The 21213-nt window shown below is 42.5% G+C and overlaps 1 protein-coding gene and 1 long non-coding RNA gene across 2 annotated transcripts in view; both read left to right on the forward strand.

The window, feature by feature from the left end:
* Positions 1–9858: 9858 nt before the first annotated feature.
* Positions 9859–12524, forward strand: LOC112548149. Its single transcript, XR_003091965.1, has 2 exons — positions 9859–10145; positions 11684–12524. It is a non-coding gene; the product is annotated as an uncharacterized LOC112548149 (long non-coding RNA).
* Positions 12525–15162: 2638 nt separating this feature from the next.
* Positions 15163–21213, forward strand: part of HOOK3 (hook microtubule tethering protein 3) — a 106510-nt gene continuing 100459 nt past the window's right edge. The window contains 2 exon segments of the mRNA XM_025192730.1: positions 15163–15189; positions 16144–16229. Coding sequence (XP_025048515.1) covers positions 15163–15189; positions 16144–16229 — 113 coding nt within the window.

A 21213-nucleotide genomic window follows, 5' to 3' on the forward strand; every position in this document is an offset into this window, starting at 1 on the left:
TCTCGGGTGGTGGCGGGCGGCTGTACGGCTCCCGGGATCGATCCGTCCGTCGTCTTCTCCTGGCCTGGGCGCTCAGCCTCGCTGCTTAGATTCGCCTTTTGCAAAAAGGAAACTGGAAATGCTTTTGGCTTTTACAGCTAAGAGCCTGTGTGTGTAGGCCAGGCCAGGACCCCCCGGAGGAGCGGACAGTTGCAGACCTGTCAAATCAGCCTTTGCACACTTGCATTTGGCCTCATTTCCCGGGATGCTCCTGCTTGCTTTGCGCTGCTCCCGAGCCGCGGAAAGCAGCTAGAATTTGCCGGCTGCTTAAAACTGGAAATGCTTTTGGCTTTTACAGCTAAGAGCCTGTGTGTGTAGGCCAGGCCAGGACCCCCCGGAGGAGCGGACAGTTGCAGACCTGTCAAATCAGCCTTTGCACACTTGCATTTGGCCTCATTTCCCGGGATGCTCCTGCTTGCTTTGCGCTGCTCCCGAGCCGCGGAAAGCAGCTAGAATTTGCCGGCTGCTTAATCTGGGTTTACAGCTGTTTTGCTTTCCCTCCACCCCGTGTAATAGCTGGAAGTAACCCGTGAAACTGACCTTCTGCTTTGAATAATTAGTTTAGTTCTCGGCACTCGCAGGTTAATTTTTTGGGTCTGTGCTTTATTTTCTCATGAATAAGTGAATGAGGTTGCCAGGTAGACCTCCCCAGTATGGAACTGAGAAATGTGGCCATCGTGGTTGTAGAGAAATCCTGCTGTGCTTAAAAAATGTGATGGTCTGTGAAACTTCAGAGACAGGCTGAGCAGTGAGGGGTTCTGAAATGAGCAATGGGGTCAGTGACTCTTCTCAGATCACCCTGTTCTCCTTTGCCCCACCCACATCCTCAACTGGGACAGACTGGGAGCTCTGTGACAGCATTGTGTGCATGTGCGGAGGGATGGGATGTACCAAGGGGCTGGTTGGGAGAGGATTGTGTGTAATGTGTTGAGGAGACCATGCCCATGTCCACGGCAAGGGTGTGGGATCATAGTCCAGTCTCTTACTTTCTCCCTCAATCCCTTTGTGTCCTTGCTAATGCTCCTGTCCTCTTTTGCAAAGCTACTTGACCTTCCTCTGGCTCCATCTGTTCTGGTGTTGAATGCTACAAGGAATCAGGACAGGAGAGGAGAGTTGGAACCTAGGGAAGAGCAGATCTCTGTACAGGTCTGGGGAAAGAAAGGCATTGCATTGTGGGGATGGTGAAGTTAAAGGGCTTGCTGTAAAGTTAAAGAATCAGTGCTGTGAGGGCTTGCAAGACAATGGCAAATAGAGACCAATGCTTGAATATGCTGTCTGTGCTTTAAGGACTGCATTAAGCTTGAAACTGAGGCAGCAATGCCCCAGGGACCTACCTACTTAAGCATGGATGCTTAAAATGATATGTGACTGTGGAATTTTGGAGACAGCCAGCTGTTTGGAAACACATAACCCACCAAAGATCTTTCTGGCATGACTACCACTGAGTCATTGCAACCAGTGATATTGTAGCATGCAGCTGGGTGTTGGGGGAGGGCAATTAAGTTGCCTCTAATACCATAGTGAACCCCAGTTAAAAGTCACCTGACCTATTTACATGTCTGTCTAAGCCTAACACTTTGAGACAATTGCTAATAATTTAGATTATTTACAACCTAAGTCCTTAAATTGTAGCCAATGCATGAAAACCTCTATTACTCTCTTGTAAGAGAATATGGAACTAAGATCTGATATGGAGTTTTTAAAAAATGTGCGACTCTCGGGTATTAAAGTGGATGGTAAGTCGAAGAAATTTTACAAACTATTTGACAAATAGCTGTAGAATTCATACAGCTAATGTTTAGTGAGGCAAATGCTCCAGGATGCACAATTTTTTCCTGTTGCCTTTTCTATATGCAGATGTTTTACTCTGTGCGTCTAGTATCAATAGACTGTTTTTCCTATTGACAAAATATGGCCTGCAGAGCAATTTTGCCCAGCCTGTGGTGGGTCCCCTTGGCCTTCCTGGGCAGCACTGGGTCACCCCTGTCCCGTGCCAGCCCACAGTTCACCCAGGGATGCCCATGTGGTGGTGGCAGCCCTCAGCCTGGCTGGTTTAGCATGGGGCAGAGCACAGTGGAATGGGGGCAGTGGCAGGAGCCCCAGTGAGGGTGCTGCCCTGGGGGTCAGTTTCCATGGAGACTGCTTGGTCAGGTGGGGAGCTGCATCCTAGGCTGGAGGCAGGTCTCTGTGGAGACTGGGCCCCGGATGCAATGCCCTCTCTGGTGTTTCTACCACTGCTGCTGTCCCCGCACTTCTCTGAGTTGGCAGGGCTGGGGACTGCAGCCACTGCACAGGCATCCCTGGGTGAGCTACAGGCTGGAATGGGACGGGTGCCCCAGTGCAACCTGCCTCCCCCAGCCTCAGCCTGGTCCTGGCCACTACAAATGGTGGGTGTGGAGTCACCCCCCTGGCCCCTCTCATTTCCGCATCTTTGGGGTTTGCACCCCAGGCTGGAGGAAGAGGAAGGGAGGATTCTTCCTGAGCCTCCTCCACAGGGCATGCAGCCCTCCTCTCTCCTTTGTGGGTGCTGTGGCCCCCCATCAAGGCCCAGCAGCAGTTTCCAGCCCTGTCCCAGCCTGGCACTGTCACCACCCCAAGATCCCAGTCCCAGCCCTGGATGCTGCTTCAGGGAGCTGCATGGACAGGTTATGCAATCAGGTGGGGAGCTGCATCTGGGTCCGGGGTCAGGATTGTCAGCTGGGGTAGGGCAGAGCTGACATCCGCTCCCTGCATGCCTCTGCCCATAGAATTTGTGCCTGTTGCAGAGGTGTGTGGGCAACAGATTGTGGCTCTGACCCAGCCCCGCTCTGTCACCACCTCGTGACCCCGCTCTGATTCCAGCTTTGCCTGCCCCTCTCACTCCTGAACACTGCTGCCCAGAGCTGTTCTACATAGGGAGTTTTGGTGAGTTGTTGCGGGGGAGGGGTTCTGACCCAGCCTGCAACATCTCACTGAAACAGCCTATGTGGCCCTTGGGCCTAAATAATTGGGCCCCTGAGCTAGAAGCTATATCCCTGCCATTTTTCAAATTGTTTTCTGCAAAGATAAGATTTGTTCAGTAAAAGGAGGAAACTTTTGTTACCTTTGGAAAGCATTTATATTCAGTTTCTTTGCAAACCAGAATAATTTTGCTTGAACCTCCTCCACCCCAAAATAGAAAACAAAATAAAACTAAGTCTGGGACAAAGAAGTGTCCTGGAAATATGAACCTAAAAGGTGAACATTGGACAAAGGTAAAAGCCCTGAAAAAAATCTTTTAAAATGGAAATGCTTGACTACTATTACTTCTCCTCCATGACACTCTTAATGTGTGGGAGTCATGTGCTTAACCATATGCAGGACCATTTTTAGATAGCCTAATCCTCGATTCTGCAACTCTCCATATGTAGGGATCCTTAACCCCATTGCAAGAGAGAGCTGTAAAGGAACAAGTAGTGTTCCTCAAATATTCCATGGGCAGAAAGTACAGGTACACCACCTGATCTAGGATGGCAGTCATGAAACTGACTTCTTCCTTTTTTGGTTGTTATCAGAAATACTTGTAAATAGTTCTTAAATAGCATCATGGTGAGTCAAAACATTTTGTTTATATTCATGTCTCTCAGCTGAATGCGTGGCTTCCTTGGCTGTTCTAACAGTTTAAAATGTTTGTGTATGAAGGTGGTTTTGAAACAGACTCAATGGTTCTGACTGGCTAGTCTCAGTATGGCCCCACCTGGTTCTAAAAATCAGCTTAGCTGAATTAGTTTTAAAATCCTCTATGCTGAGGGATATTTTCCCAAAACTGTAAAAGGGACCACAAAGTTTGTTGATTTACTGTGGAACAGTTTATTTAAAATCTTAGTTGCTGTCGCTGTCTGACTTTCTCCAAGCTCTGTAGTGGCTCTCAGGAGCTATGGTTGCTCATTCTGGATATCAAAAGAATTATTTTAGCTACTGTTTAGAGAAGACTAAACTATTTGAGATTTGCTTTCTTGAGAGAATTTGACTTTTAAAAACTGGTTTAACCTCCTAGAACACTGGTAAATCATGTCCACGCAGAAGTGCTTCAGCCTGTTTGCTAGAGGTGAAACGAGACTATACAAGACTTTCAACAGGTTTTAGAACCTGTTCAGCCTAAAATAATTCTCTATTAACATGGATACAGGCTAGCTAAAACTGCTCCTCCTGTTGCTAACCTGCAGTGCTGACATCCTGTTTTATTGTGTGACATCCCTTGAGCTTTTTACTTTCTAAGACTTAGACTTTTGTGTTTGGTAGCTTTAGAGGGGGGACAAATTGTCTACCTTTAATTCTGTCATCTTTGAAACTCTCATACACTTACCTGCCCTCAGAACTTGGGGTCCTGGTATGGATTGGGACATTTGTAGGAAGAGCTTTGGCTTCCTGCACTTTCGGGAGCTGAACAAGAAGTTTCTGGAGGAAGCCAAGAGAACAGCAAGTAGAACAGGAAAGGAGAGGCGGGAGACTGGTGCCCAGCTTCTCGGAACTAGTCATTTTTTTTATTTTATTTTTTTAAGGGGATTTTTCATGTTCCAATCCAAATCAGCCAAATCAATTCCAAATCCGTGAGTCAGCCAAAAACCATAAGTGGCCCTACTACCGGCAAACATCCTCCACCCCACCTGGGACTTCATATGTTTCCAAATCCTTTGGCAGGTATCCTACGTGTAGGCCCAAACCCAGAGGCTTGGGGTTCATATGCTGAACCCAGGTTTCGCTTGTCCTCAGCTGTAAGGCCCCGGGGGAAAATAGGGAGAAGTCTCCCATTTCCATAAAGTGGGCTTAAAGCCAAGATCTTCCCACAGGCAACAATCATGGGAGAGTAACTGTAAGTTACCTTCAAGGGTACTGCCCCATGCCAGAAAAGCAGTTATCCCCGGGTGTAACTAGCAGAACTGCCTTAGTGGTCATGCTATTTCCCCTGCCAGCTTCTCAGAACTAGTACAGGAGACCCTTGCCATTTGCGGGGGATATGTTCTTGAGATCCCTGCGAATGGCGAAATCCACGAATAAGGCACTGTGTTCATGAATGCCATCTGCGTTCATGAACACAGTGCCTCCGGTGGCTGGGGAGGGCATGGCTGTGCTGGCGATGGTGGGAGCACAGCGGCGGCAAGTGTGGAGGTCCCGAGGAGCTCCTGTAAGTGTATTTAAGATGCGGGTTTGGCATTTGTGAATATTTGAAACTGCGAGTGCTGAACCCGTGAATAGCGAGGGTTTCCTGTAATTCTAAGTCAGCAGAGGGCTGTAGTTTGTCGCTTGCTGGGAAACAGTGCTGCCTTCTGGAACCATCCAGTATCCATCCCCTCTGAGGAAGTGTTAGCTACTACGGGATAAGATGCATTGGTGGATCCAGGATTACAGCCCTTTCATGGCAGTCATGGATTTCAATGAGTTCTCTGGTCTTACCAGCAAATCAGTGCGTCTTCTGCCGGAGCTCTGCAAGTGCCATGTACACTGTGAGCTACCCAGCTGATTGGTGCAGGCTCTGGCTGGAGCCCCTGCCTTCACAGGGCTCTGGGGTCTGAGGGGTGAATGCCACTGACATTTGCCCTCCCTTCCTGTGCCCCTGCCCCTCCCCCCATCCTAGCTGTATTTAGCAGCAGTGGAAAGAAGGGGATGAGCAGCTCTGGCATGCAAATCCATCATTTCATACAGCTATGGAGCCCAGGGGCTGTGTGTTAATTTTGCTCTCTTTTCCTCTGCTTCTGAATTCAGCATTGGAGGGGAGCGTGGGGAAGCAAACAGGGGCAGGAGCACTCTTCCTTCCCCGGTCATGCACCGCACAACTGAAGAGAGGCATCGCTACGCTCTCCTGGATCTGACCCAAATAAGTGCCCAGACAGTGTTGCAGCCACAGCAGTTAAAAACAGTACAGGTGTTGACCTGGGGCAGATCTCCAACCATTCTTAATTTGATTCAGTATATCTGGCATGGATATGCATTTATCTTTCTGATTTTAATTTTTAGTACATCTGATTCAACTACAGACTTCATTTCTCTGCTGTAGGTGCAGCATCAGAAAAGCCTTTGGCTTAAAGTCTGTGTTGAGTTGGTTTTGACTTAACACCCCAGGTCTTTTCAATCATGTTAGATGGCAGCTTCATTGTAATGTAATTCCAGTATAACCATATCTGTAATTGTAGGGTGCTATATGTTCAGGGCATAATTTCACAAATCAGTTTTTTTTTTTTTTAAATAAGGGATTGGCCTCTTTGATGACTCCTGCAGTTTTAAACAATGTTAGCTAGTTGTCTGTAGTAAGCCTCCAGAGATATTAGGACAGAGAGAAAGAAGTTACTAATGGTAACTTTTAGTTTCTCATATATTGCCTCACACAGCTACATTTTTCCTTTTCCTTCCTTCTGCCATGAAAGTTCACTTATAAGATAGTGTTTCTGCAGGTAGAGAGAAACTGGATATTTATAGGAGTTGAGATATTTATGTCCAGTTGTAGCATTATAGATTTCTGTGGTATGTACATTCCTGTAGGCACAATTGCAGATTCAGAGCCTCTATTCTAGCACCCCTCATTTTATGGTGCTTCTGGCCCTTTTGGTGGTACCAGTCCCCACCATTCTTTGTGGATGGTGTGAATTCTCCCTCATTGCTCCGCCAGTGTGGTTCAGAGAGGAGTGGGGAGCATGCCTGCCTGCAGTGAGGGTGGGGGGCTGTGCTTGCCTACCTGTCTGGCGCAGGTGGGGAGAGGGTCTGCCTGCCTGCATGGTGCAAGGGACGGAGGACATGCACCGTGAGGAGTTTGCAGCCAGGGAGGTGAGGGTAGGGCTGTGGTCTTTGGAGGTCTGGCCTCTGTGGTGTGCAGCCCTTGGCTGCTAAGAAGTTGGACAGCCCTTTTTTTATGTTCTTAGCCCTTTTTTATACGGTGCATAGTTAACTTGTGAAATTCATTGCTACAGAGGTGGTAGTGGCAGATAACAGTCTGGTTCAAAAAGGGATTAAGACAAAATCATGTATGATAGATCTATTCTTAATAGTTGCTTAACAGAGCTGTTGGAGATGTTTCCTCTAGCATCTCTAAACCAACAATGGTGGATGCAAGGAAGGGTAATGGACAGGGCTAGATTATTCTTCCACTGTAGGAGACAGGATACTGAGCTAGATGGTGTGACCCAGTATGGCACTTATATTTTTATGTTCTTGGTCCTGGTTCCACATGATACTTACTTAAAGGAGGGATCTGTTGGAGTTTCAGAGAGAGTTCCTGGGTTTTCTCATTTGATTGTGGGTCAGCTGGGATGGCTTTGAATACTTCTTGGGTAGTTCTTGAATATGGGTTGGGTTTCCCCCTAGGTGTTCTCTTTCTTCCTTTAGGTTCCCAAGGCCTTCTAAGTTCTCTTGCGGTAATTTTGTGAAGGCTCCCTCTCTGAAGAGTGTCAAAGCTGTTGCATTTACTGGTGTACCTGTCTTCCCCTCTAAACATAGATATTATCTTGTTTCATATGCAGTGCTACTCTTGATCCTTACTCATCTGCCACTTAACTTATATTGGTAAGGTCCTTTTTCAACTACTTTGGAAATCAGAGGACTGTGAGCAACCAAGACTTCTTCTTTAAACTCTCTCTTCTGCCCCTAGGAAGAGAACCAAGGTGCAACTACCATTGTTCCCTGTTGTCTCACATGTAGCTTTTCTCCTGTTGCCTCTGCCCAGCGTCTGTAACAGCCAGTTATTTGCTATTGGCTACAAAGTTTCAGGAGTTTTGTTTCTCCTGATAACTTCATCATATTCTAAGCAGAACCAATGGAAGAATGATCTGGAAAATAAGGTGGGGCTTGGTTCATCATAGTTATTGTTTCAGCTGAGGCCAGGCAGTACTGTTCCATGGATAACCCAAGAAAACAGCTCTTTCTGCATCCCAGCACCTTTGCATATATGTTGCATCTGCTGTGGTCAAAGAAACCATCTGTACTGAAATGAAACTCGTTCAAAGGGAAAAAGGTTTTCACTATTAGCTTCTGATACTTTATTCCTTAACTCGTATCCATGTCATCAGTGCTGTCAATATTTATTATGCTTGAAGTTTCTCAGCCTGTTCTTGTCATTAATGAAAATGCACACAGCTGCCATTTTTTACTTGAAAAATTAGGTGTTTATACACTTGTCAGAGAACTTGCACAAATTGGGTATTTCAGATTAGTGTCACTTAAGTCACCTTATGGACTTTTGGGAACTCTTTACTCTACCTGTCACTGAAGGCAGCATTTTTTGTTGCAGTTACAGCTGAGAGAAAATTGAGTTGCAGGCTTCAACTGTAGCTCCTAACTTTATGGCATTCTACAAGGACGCTCTGTGCATTCTCATCCAGGTTTTGGGGTTTTTTGCATCTAAATAACATTTGAGTCCTGTCTGAAAATGGGTTGTTAGTCTTAAAGTTTTATTCTCAAAACCTCATTCCAGCTTCTATATTGTAGAAGTAAAAGGGCCTTGAGGCTTGAAAATAGATTAGAGTATTCATTGGAGCATGTGCTTTGTCTGCATTGTCAGTCTTTGTTTGCTTTCCTATGGTTATTCAATTTCCCGTGGCTTGTCTCTGCAATAATTCCATATTATTAATCTTCTGGTCTAGTAGCTGGGTTTTGTCACATGTTTATTGAGAACTACTATGCCATCTAGATCTGATTTGAAGAACAGTTCTATCATTTTTGTTTTAATTAAAACTTCTCAGCTCATCTTTTGGTTTGCAATGTTTACTAGACTTCCACAAGTAAAAATATGAAGCAGCTAGGTTGTGTAGCAGTAACTCTGATTCTTCAAGACTTTTGCATCTGTGGGTTCAAATTATACAGTTACTTCCACTTATTCAGACTTGTAAAGACCTTGGGGGCCAGCAAAGTGAACTGAGGTGGTTCTTCTTATATAATCTCAATTGCAGTTCCATGGTGTGGGGAGAGGTGGAGGGAAATGGCTGTGTCCTGCAAGATTATAAATGCTCAGAGTCGTGTTCTAGTAGAATGTAATTGGTAAATGCTGTTTAAGGAAAAAGAATCATCAAAAGGAATAGGTAAGGGCAGTTAATAAACAGACAGCAGTCAAAATGAGAGGTATTTGAGTAGGAGTGGCCTGTTTATTGGCTACAACTTAAACGTATGTGGCTTTTACGATATGCATGTTCTTATTGTGATTGCTTGTTGTGCAGGCTGAATCCCTTAGCCTTGTTTTTTATCTTGTTTTTTCTCCTCTTCATTGTGCGGGAAGAAAGGACCTTTCTGAAACCTGTGCCTCCTTCCACCACACTTGTGAAACATCTTGTATCCTCCTTTGTGTTTCCCTAGTGGTTAAATATGTGCCAGGCATCTTTTGGACTAGAGGTTTTAAGCAGGTCTGAATACTAAGTCAGCCTGAAACACTTCAACTTTCTGTAGTTAAGTTTCAGTACAGAGACAGTGTAATAAAAGAAGCTGCTCCATATTGTCTACCTATTCCAGTCCACAAACACACCAGTTTAAGTGACATCACATTTCACCCCACTGCACAAAAGTCAGCTTGGCCAGGAGATTTTGCCCAAATGGTAGAACCATACATGGAGCTCAGTTATGAGCTCAGCCTGTGCTGCAGGCAGCTTCTTTTGTGATTTCTGAGCATCGCAAATGTTACTGGGATGTCTTGAAAGATATTCTTTCATGATGGTGTTGCCTGCTATTTCAGATATTTGGGCACAAATGTCACAGAATGAGGAGGAAATCCAAGCACAGCTGACCAGTGGTAATAAGTGCTTTTGTGTACAATTGATTGTTCAAGTGCATAGTATAAGATGGGTTTGGAAGATATGCTGCAATAAAATAAAAAGAATCAGTCACATTGTAAGACCAATGACAGCATCAGAAAGTCCAAGTTTCCTGTTCTTACAAGATTCTGGGCAGAACCCTAAAAATCTGCTTCATTTACACTGATATATTTATGAACTGTTTTTTAAAAAACAAAATAAAAAGTGACTTGTGGCATGATTATCTAGGAGAAGATGGGGGTCAAAGAACCTGGCTAAGTTGCCTTGGTAAGAGGTCTGCTGGATGGAGGCCTAGCTCTCAAGATGCTCTGTTTCAGCATGAGGAACTAGGATCTGTGGATGATCAACTTTATGCAGCAGGTATGGAGACAATTATTGTGAAAAATCCTGATTTTTGGGCTGATTTTCCAGACTCTAGAACTGAAAACAATGTTTTCTCTAAATCAGTAAAAGAATGAGTTCTTCTGAATTTTGCCAGTAATGTCAATAAATGGTCAGATAAGTCTTGCGTGTAGATGGAAGTGTCCACTTGTTCTTCCCGCTCGCTCTTCCACTCCTCATTCCCTAAACCATAGGCTGGTAACCTTTTGTCACTGTGGGCTGCTGCTTGCAACCCAGCCCCTGCCATGGGCCTCGCACCTGCACTCCTAGAAGTCCACAGCAGCAAAAAGAATAAATTGAGCACAGAAGGCAGTTGGACCCTGGTGATGCCTTCTCTGTTGCCAACTGCTTCCCTAAACCATTGTTGCCCACAGCACAATTCACTGTCCTTCTGTTCACTTGTAACTGTTTCCCCTTCCATATTTGACCCTTCTTTCAGCCACCTTCCTCTCTAATGGGCCCATTTTATTTCAGTAGACCTGTTCTTTGTGGGTGTGGGGTATTGTTTTTGTTTTTGGAGGTTGGGTTAGTTTTGTTTTGGTAGTAGAGGAAGGGCTGTGGTTGGCATTTTGTGGCAGCTGACCATGGCATGCCAAATTCAACATGACAGGTGAATAATGAGGACATTTTTTAAATGTCTCCTGAAGTGACATTAGGGGGGAAAAAAATGTTTTTTAATTGCAGTGAATTTCTTGCTGCCCAGTTTCAAGGCATTTACCTTATATTGTGTTATAACTGGCCCACATGGCCTTTATTTAGCCTTTTGTCTACACCATTTGCAGCTTTAGCTATCTGCAAGCACATTAATGTTTGTTTTGCTAATAAATGCATTAAAAAATCTCTAATGTAAAGCCAATAAAGCAGTAGATTCAGGAGAACTATTGCTGGGATGATTTAATCAGGGATGATCCTGCCTTAGTTAAGCAGGTTGGACGAGATCACCCCATGAGGTCCCTTTCAGCCCTAGGTTTCTATGGTCTGAAGTTTGGGATGTAATCACTGAGCAGGTAACAAGTCATGCACTTCGCTTTGTGAAAGGCAAGTGGTACATGAATTCTAACCCATATTTTATACCAATCCTTAGCTTTTGTAGTGGAGAACTTTTTTCATGGCACGTTCTCCAAACTTAATATCAAAGGACTTTTATGACAAACTTTCCCCAGCCAAGATAGTAAACAGAGACTTGCAGGTCACATATACCTGCTGCTCATTGGATAAGATTTGAAAAAATAATACTTTCTAAGATTCCAATTTTCTGTTAAGAAATATTTCAGGCCACTGACATTATTGCATGTGGTTCTGTTCCCTGATCTAAATCAGTCTCGCATTACTCAGTTTTAAGTGTTGTGTGACAATTGAGAGTGCTTATTCTTGCCATTCTCAGCTGTCTGACTCTGAATTAATTATTGGACTGTACAAATGAAGGGAAATAACGATTTGTGTCATTCATTGATATTCTGTGGAATGTATGAACACCTGCTATAGGTATTAGTTAATATGGTGATTTTCTTTTTCAGAACGTGTTGTCCAACTGTGCGTGCCATCCAGACTCCAAGTTGGAAGAAGAAAATCTGAGATTATCAAACCACAGAAAAATGGGAACTGAGAATTAGAATGAATTTGCAACTTTGAAGAATAAAACATGAGGGCAACTTTGGACACACCCAAGACCAGAAACAGTTCTGGCAGGAGAACAAAGAACTTCCTGGAAAAATACATCTTTTAGGAATGGACAGTGGGCCGAGTTCCAGCGGCTGTTGTTAAAGTTAGCTTAAAGGCACAGAGGAAGCTGGCTGCTGCTTCATCTCCACAGTTGGACCCTGCTCCTGCACTGACCCATGCTGGCTACTATTATGTCCTCAACAAAGTACAGGATACAAATTTTTTGATTACGAGTTACTCCTTAGCTCACTCTTGGACATTCTCCATGTTCTCTATTTTGGTAGTTGGCAAACTATAGCCTGCAAAGAAGTCCAATCCAGCACAGAGGATTGATCTCATGAAGCTGCCCTGTGCTGCCTCTGCTCCTCAGCGCTCACCTCATTTGCAGAGGCTGGTATTTTGCATTGTCTGAATTTACCCTTGTTGCAGAAGTGCTGGGAATCTGGCAGCCAGCTGCTTCAAGGAAGGGAAGGGTAGAGACTTCCAGCCCTCAGTGATGTCCAGACAAAAGATTTTTTCATCCCCGCTCTGTTTCTAAAGAGGGAAAGTTATTTCTGCAACTGGATGCTTAAAATCTTTTTTTTTTAAATGGCTTTGTGTTTTTGTGTATCAGTGATGTTTAATATAAAAAGATACTGTATTTATTGTAACAAATCAATAAAGCTTAATAGTATAAACTGTGCCAACCTAAAAAAATGTCGTGTTCTCTCTTCCTTTATTGCTCTCTGTACAAAGTTATACTAAAAAAATTAAAATTCAAACAAAGCATGCAAGTCTGTGGGTGTTCTCTCTTTCTGATCTTTGCAATCTACCATCTATAGGTAATAGTATTCTTTGTTGCAACCACATGCATGTTCTGCTGAGAAATATATAGAAAGCAGACTCATTGTCTGAACTACCCTAGTTCTTGGTAAATATTTTATCATTCTTTTTACTTGCAAGCAGGTGTGCAAGCCATGGAGTTGTCAGCAACCTGTGTCCTGCTGTCAGTACCCAGAAGCACTCTTCACCCTGCATTTAGGTAGCCAGGGAGAGATTTCATGAATGGATGTATAGGAGGTGGGGGTAAAGATTTCATAAACATTAGGGCTGGAAGGGACCTTGCAAGATTGGATCCAGCCCCCTGCCCAAAGAGCAGGAAGTCATTTGGGGTCAAATGATCCCAGCAAGACAGGCATCCAAGTGTTTCTTAAAAGTGTCCAGAGTAGGTGCTTGCACCACTTCTGGGGGAAGTCTATTCCAGGCTCTGAGGACTCTGATGGTAAAGAAGTTTTTCCTTATGTCCAGTCTAAAACAGTCTTCCAGCAGTTTGTGACCATTAGACTTTGTCTTCCCTTGGGGTACCCTGGTGAACAGATGTTCTCCCAGTTTCTGATGCACACCCCCTATATACTTACAGGCTGCACATCAAGTCCCCCTTTGCTTCTCCAGCCTGAAAAGGCCCATGCCTCAGCCTCTCCTCATAAGGCCTGGTCTCTTGTCCTCTAATCACGTGCATGGCTCTCCTATGGACTCTCTTGAGCTTCTCTATATCCTTTCTAAAGTGTGGAGCCCAGAACTGGATGCATTACTCCAACTGTGGCCTCACCAAGGCCGAGTAAAGTGGGAGGATGACATCTTGGGTCTTGCCTGAGATGCATCAGTAGATGCAAGCCAGAGTTTTATTTGCTTTGCTGGCTGTGGCATCTCATTGGGGGCTCATGTTCATCTTGTGGTCAATCATGACCCCCAAGTCTCTTTCGGTTGTGGCGCTAGTGAGTGTAGCACTGCTAAGCCTATAAATATGATGTTCACCAGGGCACCCTAAGGGAAGACAAGGTCTAATGGTCGCAAACTGCTGGAAGACCATTTTAGACTGGACATAAGGAAAAACTTCTTTACTGTCTGAGTCTCCACAGTATGGAATTAGACTCCTTTCAGAAGTGGTGCAAGCAAATACTCTAGATACCTTTTAAGAAATGCTTGGATGCTTATCTTGCCGGGGTGTTCTGAGCCCAGCTGACTTCCTGCCCCTTGGGCAGTGGGTTGGACCCGATGATCTTGTGAGATCCCTTCCAGCCCTAATGCCTTTGAAATGTACGAGTTCCTGGGTCTTGCTTGAGATGCACCGGTAGATGCAAGCTAGAGGTTTGTTCACTTTGCCGGCTGCAGCATTGCATTGGTGGCTCATGTTCATCTTGTGGTCAGTCGTGACCCCCAAGTCGCTTTCAGTCATGGTGCTAATGAGTGTAGTGCTGCTGAGCCTATAAGTATGATGTGGGTTTTTTCTTTCGAGGTGGAGCACCTTGCATTTCTCCGTGTTAAATGCCATCAGGTTTTGATCCGCCCACCTTGTGAGCCTTTCCAAGTCGGCCTGAATTGCCAGTCTATCTTCCAGTGTGACCGCACTTCCCCATTATCCATTAATAGCAGTGTAGTTTAGCTAGCTTTTGCAGGGTGGTGGCTGCTCACATTTCTGCAGAGACACAAGTTTCTCCTGGTTGTCTGATACTGCTATGGAATGGGAAAAGCAGCACAAAGTTCAGGACACTCCTTTTCTGCTGATTGTTCTAGCTCTTCAGAACAAATTTTCATCTATGTTCTCTACCCATGAGCAGCACTGCATTAGATACATTTCATGCCTGAAGATGGCATTCGCCTATTAACATACCAGCTTTTTTGGTACCTATATTGTTGCTTGATGAGCTCTGAGCCTGTTCATCCTTGCGTGTTCACAGTACTGCCACACCTGTTTCCATCGGACTCCTCCAGGTGGTATTTTCAAAAGATGTAGTAGAAGGTTTTCTTGCCAAGCAACAAGTACAAATTGAGTATTCGTCTGTACTTGTTTTCCAAAACGGTTCATGAGAGATGCTGTCACCAGAGCATTTTATTTGAGATTATGAAAGATCGGCAACCCTGTTCACTGTTCTTTTAGGCTTCTGCTCCAAAGACTTGTGCTGTTTCTCAGCACTTCTGGAAATTTCACTGGCAATTTAGGCTAGGTACCTTAAATTTGTCCCAGTATGTGCAGACCAAAGATCCACTCACCTTTTCACCTTCTGTACATTTCTAGATTAGAAACCAGTATTCATCTGCCTCATATGGTACATAGACTTGTCCATATCCTTGTCACTAGTTCTGGACCAAAGATGCTAACTAACTTCTTTGATCTTTAAGTGTGATGATTAAGAGACAAAGTTTTTCTTTATGTAGGCTTTTATATCAAATCTGTCATTGTAGTAGCTGAGCACCCTACAATAAATAGTAGTCCAGTATATGTTTGCTAGTACTAGCAGGATTCCTCTCTCTATTCCACCCTGGAGCATGGTGTGCATGTATAAACTGTGTAATTATGGAAAGTGAATGGGAGGTCTGGGTGGTAAGTGCTTTTTTTTTTTTTTTTTTTTTTTTTTTTTTTTTTTTTTTTTTTTTTTTTTTTTTTTTTTTTTTTTTTTTTTTTTTTTTTTTTTTTTTTTTTTTTTTTTTTTTTTTTTTTTTTTTTTTTTTTTTTTTTTTTTTTTTTTTTTTTTTTTTTTTTTTTTTTTTTTTTTTTTTTTTTTTTTTTTTTTTTTTTTTTTTTTTTTTTTTTTTTTTTTTTTTTTTTTTTTTTTTTTTTTTTTTTTTTTTTTTTTTTTTTTTTTTTTTTTTTTTTTTTTTTTTTTTTTTTTTTTTTTTTTTTTTTTTTTTTTTTTTTTTTTTTTTTTTTTTTTTTTTTTTTTTTTTTTTTTTTTTTTTTTTTTTTTTTTTTTTTTTTTTTTTTTTTTTTTTTTTTTTTTTTTTTTTTTTTTTTTTTTTTTTTTTTTTTTTTTTTTTTTTTTTTTTTTTTTTTTTTTTTTTTTTTTTTTTTTTTTTTTTTTTTTTTTTTTTTTTTTTTTTAAATGAGGGCTTTAACATCCCTTGATAGAAACCGGCAGGGCAGAGAGGGGAGGGGAAGCTGGTAAAATGCTTGAGCAACTTTGGAAGCTCAGGTTTCAATGACTTTAAAGTTGACCTGTGTTTATATGTCATTAAGTATTTTTAACAGTTCCTTCCTAGGGAACCTAACTGGTCACTCATGTTTGCAGATCTTGTTCAGAACATGTAAGAGTTGTGGTTGTAACCATATGTGTCACAGCATTGCAGACATGATGCAATGCAAGACAGAGCAAGTCCTTGACCACTTAATGAACGTGGGAGCTTGCATTCTTTCTTCCATTAAATTTTGTATGCCATTGTGTTGTCTCTTTGTACCATTTACTGTTGCTTGGTAACAACTGTTACTTTTGAAAATGGTGGTTCTATTAAAAAACACTAGACAGAATCAGATAATTCCATTTGTTTTTGTTCCCTTCAGATCCAGACTTTTAATGTTGAGGCACCATGCCAGACTGTGGAAGATTTAACGAATGGGGTTGTGATGGCCCAGGTGCTTCAGAAAATGTAAGAAAACATCTTTCTTTGTTTACTTGCTTATCTATTTATTTTTGGCATGCAGAATAGATACCTTAGAAATGTGCCTAATTCATCTAAATATAATATGTTTCCTTAATTCAGAATGGAGGACTGTATTTGCTTAGCTGAGTTTTGTCACCTGGCTGCTCCTTTTATTTTAGAATGGAAATATGTTTTTAAGATGTGCAAAATAGTTTGATTTCAATATAAGTAATATAGTAGTGAGAAATAGTCTATAAATGAGATTTGATCAAAGTTAATGTCCACACATGATATGTTGCAAGTTGTGGTGGTGATAAATCTTGAGGTTGCTGTAAGTAAGTTACATATAATAACTTGCTGCATTAACATTCTTTTTAGTAATGTCAGTGGGAAAGTTCAAATACTAAACAGACTTCAAAAATGCTCTCATCCTCCACAGTCACTCTACAGATCATGGCTGAGTCAAACTGGCAAGGTCATATGCGGAAACTTAATTCATGTACTATGATAAACAGAACAGAACTATTAGAAACTGAGACAATCTAATATTATTCAAGGATGTAAATTCTAAAAATATTAAAAAGAAGGAAAACTTCCATAATTATGCATTGTCATGCATTTTGGTGAAGATTTCAGAGCCAAATAGGGTATAAGGTGCAATACACTGATGTTCCAATGTAGCTTAGCAGTAAATGTAGGGGTTTTTTAAAAGAGTCTATGTACAGTAGTATTAGCAAGGGTTGGGTGATAAGGGCTTCAGTCCCAGGTGCCCACTTGCGGGGAGTGCCTGAATAGCAACTACTACTGCAGCCAGCCCAACTCCCACCGTCTCCAACACCCATGGTGCAGACCAGTCACCACCAAGTTGGTATATGTAACTGATAGCTTGAAATTTTTTTGGATTCTGGACTGTGTTCATTTAAGATCTAATCCCCAGTCCAACAGTTGTGCCCCCTGCCGTACCACATGCACAGTAGGAAGCACAGTTGTTGGGATTGGAGATCAGATCCTGATTGTGCTCTTTCTACTTGTCAGTGCAGGAGGAGCCCGGGATCCTAATTCCAGGCTCCCCCTGCAGCAGCAAATTAAAAGCTGAGTGCTCACAGATCCAGAGTCCGGTTAACAATCAGCTGATTGTTAGCTTATTCCCTGGTACTGCACTGGGGGCTGAACTGGCCCTGGTGCAGTGTGGGGCTAACAGCTAATTGTCAGCTGGGCCTTGAACCACACCAAGGCCAGTTCGAGTCCTGAGGCCAGAGCTGACAATCAGCTAATTGTTTGCCTGGCCTGGACAGCTCTGCATCCCATTCAAGACCCAGGGCAGTCCAGCCAGGGCTGACAATCAGTTGTTTGTCAAAATCCCACATTGGTCAGCTGTGGCTGGGCTGTTGGAACTTTTAAACCCCATGCCCAGCAGCAGTGACTAGAACTGCCTGGTTGCAAGTTAAAAGTCCCTGGTGGGAGAAGCTTCAGGTGGGGTTGACAGTCATCTGATTGTCATTCCCAGCTACCCAGTAAATTTAAAGCTCCATACAAGTCAGCCATAAAAATGTTCAGCATTACATGTATGAATTATATGTAGCACATTTTTATGGGTCATTTCCTATTTTATGGTGCCTTCATTTGGGTGCACATGTAACACCTTTGTAATTTATGCTGCATTTAATGCGTTAATTGCTGCCTAAATATAACGTATAGATGGGGTCTTTGTAACGAACACAACTTTAAAAAATACGGAATAATCTCTTTTAAATGCTTATTTTCAAGTGTATCATATATCTCTATCCCTGGTAAAGAGAGTTCTGCTTTTCTTCCGAAACGGGGCAAATACCTGAAATGTATTTAACATGTAGCCAAAACTATCTGCCTCCATAAAGACACAGCAGGCTATTATACTTTGTCACAGCAACTGAAGAGGTACTTTCTCATGGATCTCTGCTTCACTGTGTTGGATCCTATAGAATTATAGAGTCTAGAGACTAAATGTATTCCTTTTATAACAAAGAGGATACTGGATATAAGTGAATTAATAGCTGAACAAAAATGTTCTCTACCCAGATCCCCCAAAAGAGGGCTGTCCAACTCGCTTGGTCCCACCCACCCCTGGCCAGATTTGGACCATGGGGCTCCTTGTTGGCTAGGTCCGGACCCACCTCTAGGTGTGGGGCTGATGGCTCATGTTGCTACAGGAATGAATATGACAGTCTCTTACACTGCCACTGCTGAAATGCATCCCTAACAGGGCTCCATACCCTAGAATTTAGCAGTGGGACCCACCTCTATATTTCAAGGATTTCCAGGAGCCCTACAGAGGCCAAATGACACCTGTGCTCTAAAACAAAGGTTACAAAATTAGAATTAATATTCCATTGTTCCACATGGGTAAAGGGACTTTGCCTGTCTATGGGACAGGATAAAGAGGAAGGAAACTGACACTTTGTTTTTTTGACAAGAATGCTTTTAAAAAGTTTCAGAAGACTTGCAATATGTAGGATCAGAATTAAGAACCAAAGAATATAAGCCTGATGGCACAGAATACAGGAAATAACACGTGCATGATTAGAGGTCAAGAGAACAGGCCTTATGAGGAGAGGCTGAGAGGCATAGGACTCTTCAGCCTGGAGAAGACTAGGCTCAGGGTGGACTTGGTGGCAGCTTACAAGTATATAAGGGTTGGGTGTGCATCAGGAACTGGGAGAATGTCTGTTCACCAGGGCACCTCAAGGGAAGACAGGGTCCTAACAGTCACAAACTGCTGGAAGACTGTTTTAGACTAGGCATAAGGAAAACCTTCTTTACTATCCTAGTCTGCAGAGTCTGGAATAGACTCCCTTCAGAAGTGGCACAAGCACCTACTTTGGATGCCTTCAAGAAACGCCTGGATGCTTATCTTGCTGGGGTCATCTTACCCTAGCTGACTTCCTGCTCTTTGGGCAGGGGGCTGGTCCCGATGATCTCGCAAGGTCCCTTCCAGCCCTAATGTCTATGAAATCTATGAAATATGTCCTTGTTCCCTAGAAATTCTAAGAAGGTCTTAATGCTGCAGACTTCCATTCTCTGGTTAGAGGAGACACTAAAGACAATACAAAGAACATGAAAATTAAAATTTGACCTACCACACACAAACAAGCACCTTCATTCCTTTTTTTTTCTGTATCATGAAATTTAAATGTGTCAGGGTTACGGGTCTTTAACAAAAGGAAAACACTGTAATCTAGAAAATGCAATAATCTTAAAGGAACTTCCTTTCCCTTCTCACTTGTTGAAGTAGGAGGTGACAGTGGGAAGATAAATACAGAGAATATGTCATCTCAGAGAACGCTGTAAAGTAAAGATTTTTAGTTTTAATTATCCTTAATTCCTGCTTTCAACATTCAAGAAGAGGACTCCATAGAGGTAAATTAACCTGTCTGGCTATTATGCAGTTTCTTTAGATAATATTGTACTGTTGACATTGTGATCAATCAGCAGTATATAAGACTATTTTCTAAATCCACTGGTTGGCTAACCTGTTTTTGCCTAACTTTTTTGAACACTGTTAAAAATAGAGATGATAAGAATAGATTAGTATATATCAAATAAATATGAATGACAGTGGAGGGGGAGATGTCATTCATTTTACTGATTGTATTTTTAACCTTTTGCTAGGACTTAGATTGTAGAGCGCTGCCTACAAAAGTGAGTAGGAAAGCCTAGCCTGGTACCATATTTGCTCGCATACAACATGCCCTGGAATTTAATATGTAACTTGTTTTTGAAAGGTGGAATTAAGCATAAAGATTTTTCTAGAGTTATGGCTGCACAGAGCAGGGACACAGGCTAATCTTCAGCAGGTTCACGCTCCTTTTCCTGCTTAACTAAAACTGAAGCCCTAGATCTTGCCGAAAAGTGGTCTTCATGGTTGGATCCATGGTTTTTAAAGAAGCTAAAAGAGTCTCCAGGGCTGTGAAATATGAGGAGAAAGACAGGAGCAGCTGTCAGATAGCAAAATTGCCCTAAGACAGCTTAACTTGATTGGTTGAAACATCAATACCATTAAAATGGGAGAGACTGTTGTTAATGCATGTACAATGAAGAACAAAGTCAACTGACTCCCTCAGCTGCCTAAATAGTAAAGCAACAGCTGCTGCACTGTCGATCGGAAATCAAACCAGGGGGCTTCTATCCCAGGCAGAAAATCAGTTTCCCTGCTTAATATATTCACCCCAATTTTGGGGCTGCTAATTTTTTTGAAGGCAACTGTTGTATATGAAAAATACAGTATTTTGTTTCTAAGTGATTTAAGAAATCTCTTTAATAGGTGGGTCTTAAGTGAAAAGCATACAACATACAACTTGTGTTCCTGTAGTAGCTGTGGAACATTGCTTTAGTTACTTGCATGTTACATGTCACTTTGTCCAGTTTTTTTAATGAATCGTAGCTTGAATTTGCTTTACTTATGCACCCAGTTGTCACAACCCAATTAAATTGTGCCCATGCCACTGAGCAAGAGATACCATTCAAATCATCCTCATTTTGATGATTAAGGGTTAAAAGACATCCCTGCCAAAATTCCTTGAAACAAAATGCAGCCGGAGTACTGTAGATAATTGGTCAGCTGAAATAAAATGCTAGGGGAAACTATATATAATTGGTCAAAGATAAGCGTAAGCTCCTCACACGTAGCACACACGTAACAGGTAGAGAAACCTAACCCACTACCTTGTAACTTGAGGAGACAAAGAGCTGCCACCTGCCAAAAATTAAAGATTCCATATAACGGTTCACCATTGGATATTCCTGTAAAACACCTCTGCCTATAAATAGTTTAACGGTTTCCGCCCAAGGCGGAGAGCTCTGGGGATCTCACAGGAAACACCTGTGCTTGTCACCAGAAAATTGGGAAAGTGATCAATTCCTAATCAATTGCCCCGTCAGCGTAAAATATTGACGTAAAAAAGTCTTGCAAGCGCGACCGTCCGTTTTCGGCGCCACGTCCGTCATTATCTCG

This window comes from Alligator sinensis, unplaced genomic scaffold (genome assembly GCF_000455745.1).
Source record: "Alligator sinensis unplaced genomic scaffold, ASM45574v1 scaffold1851_1, whole genome shotgun sequence".
Taxonomy (NCBI): domain Eukaryota; kingdom Metazoa; phylum Chordata; order Crocodylia; family Alligatoridae; genus Alligator; species Alligator sinensis.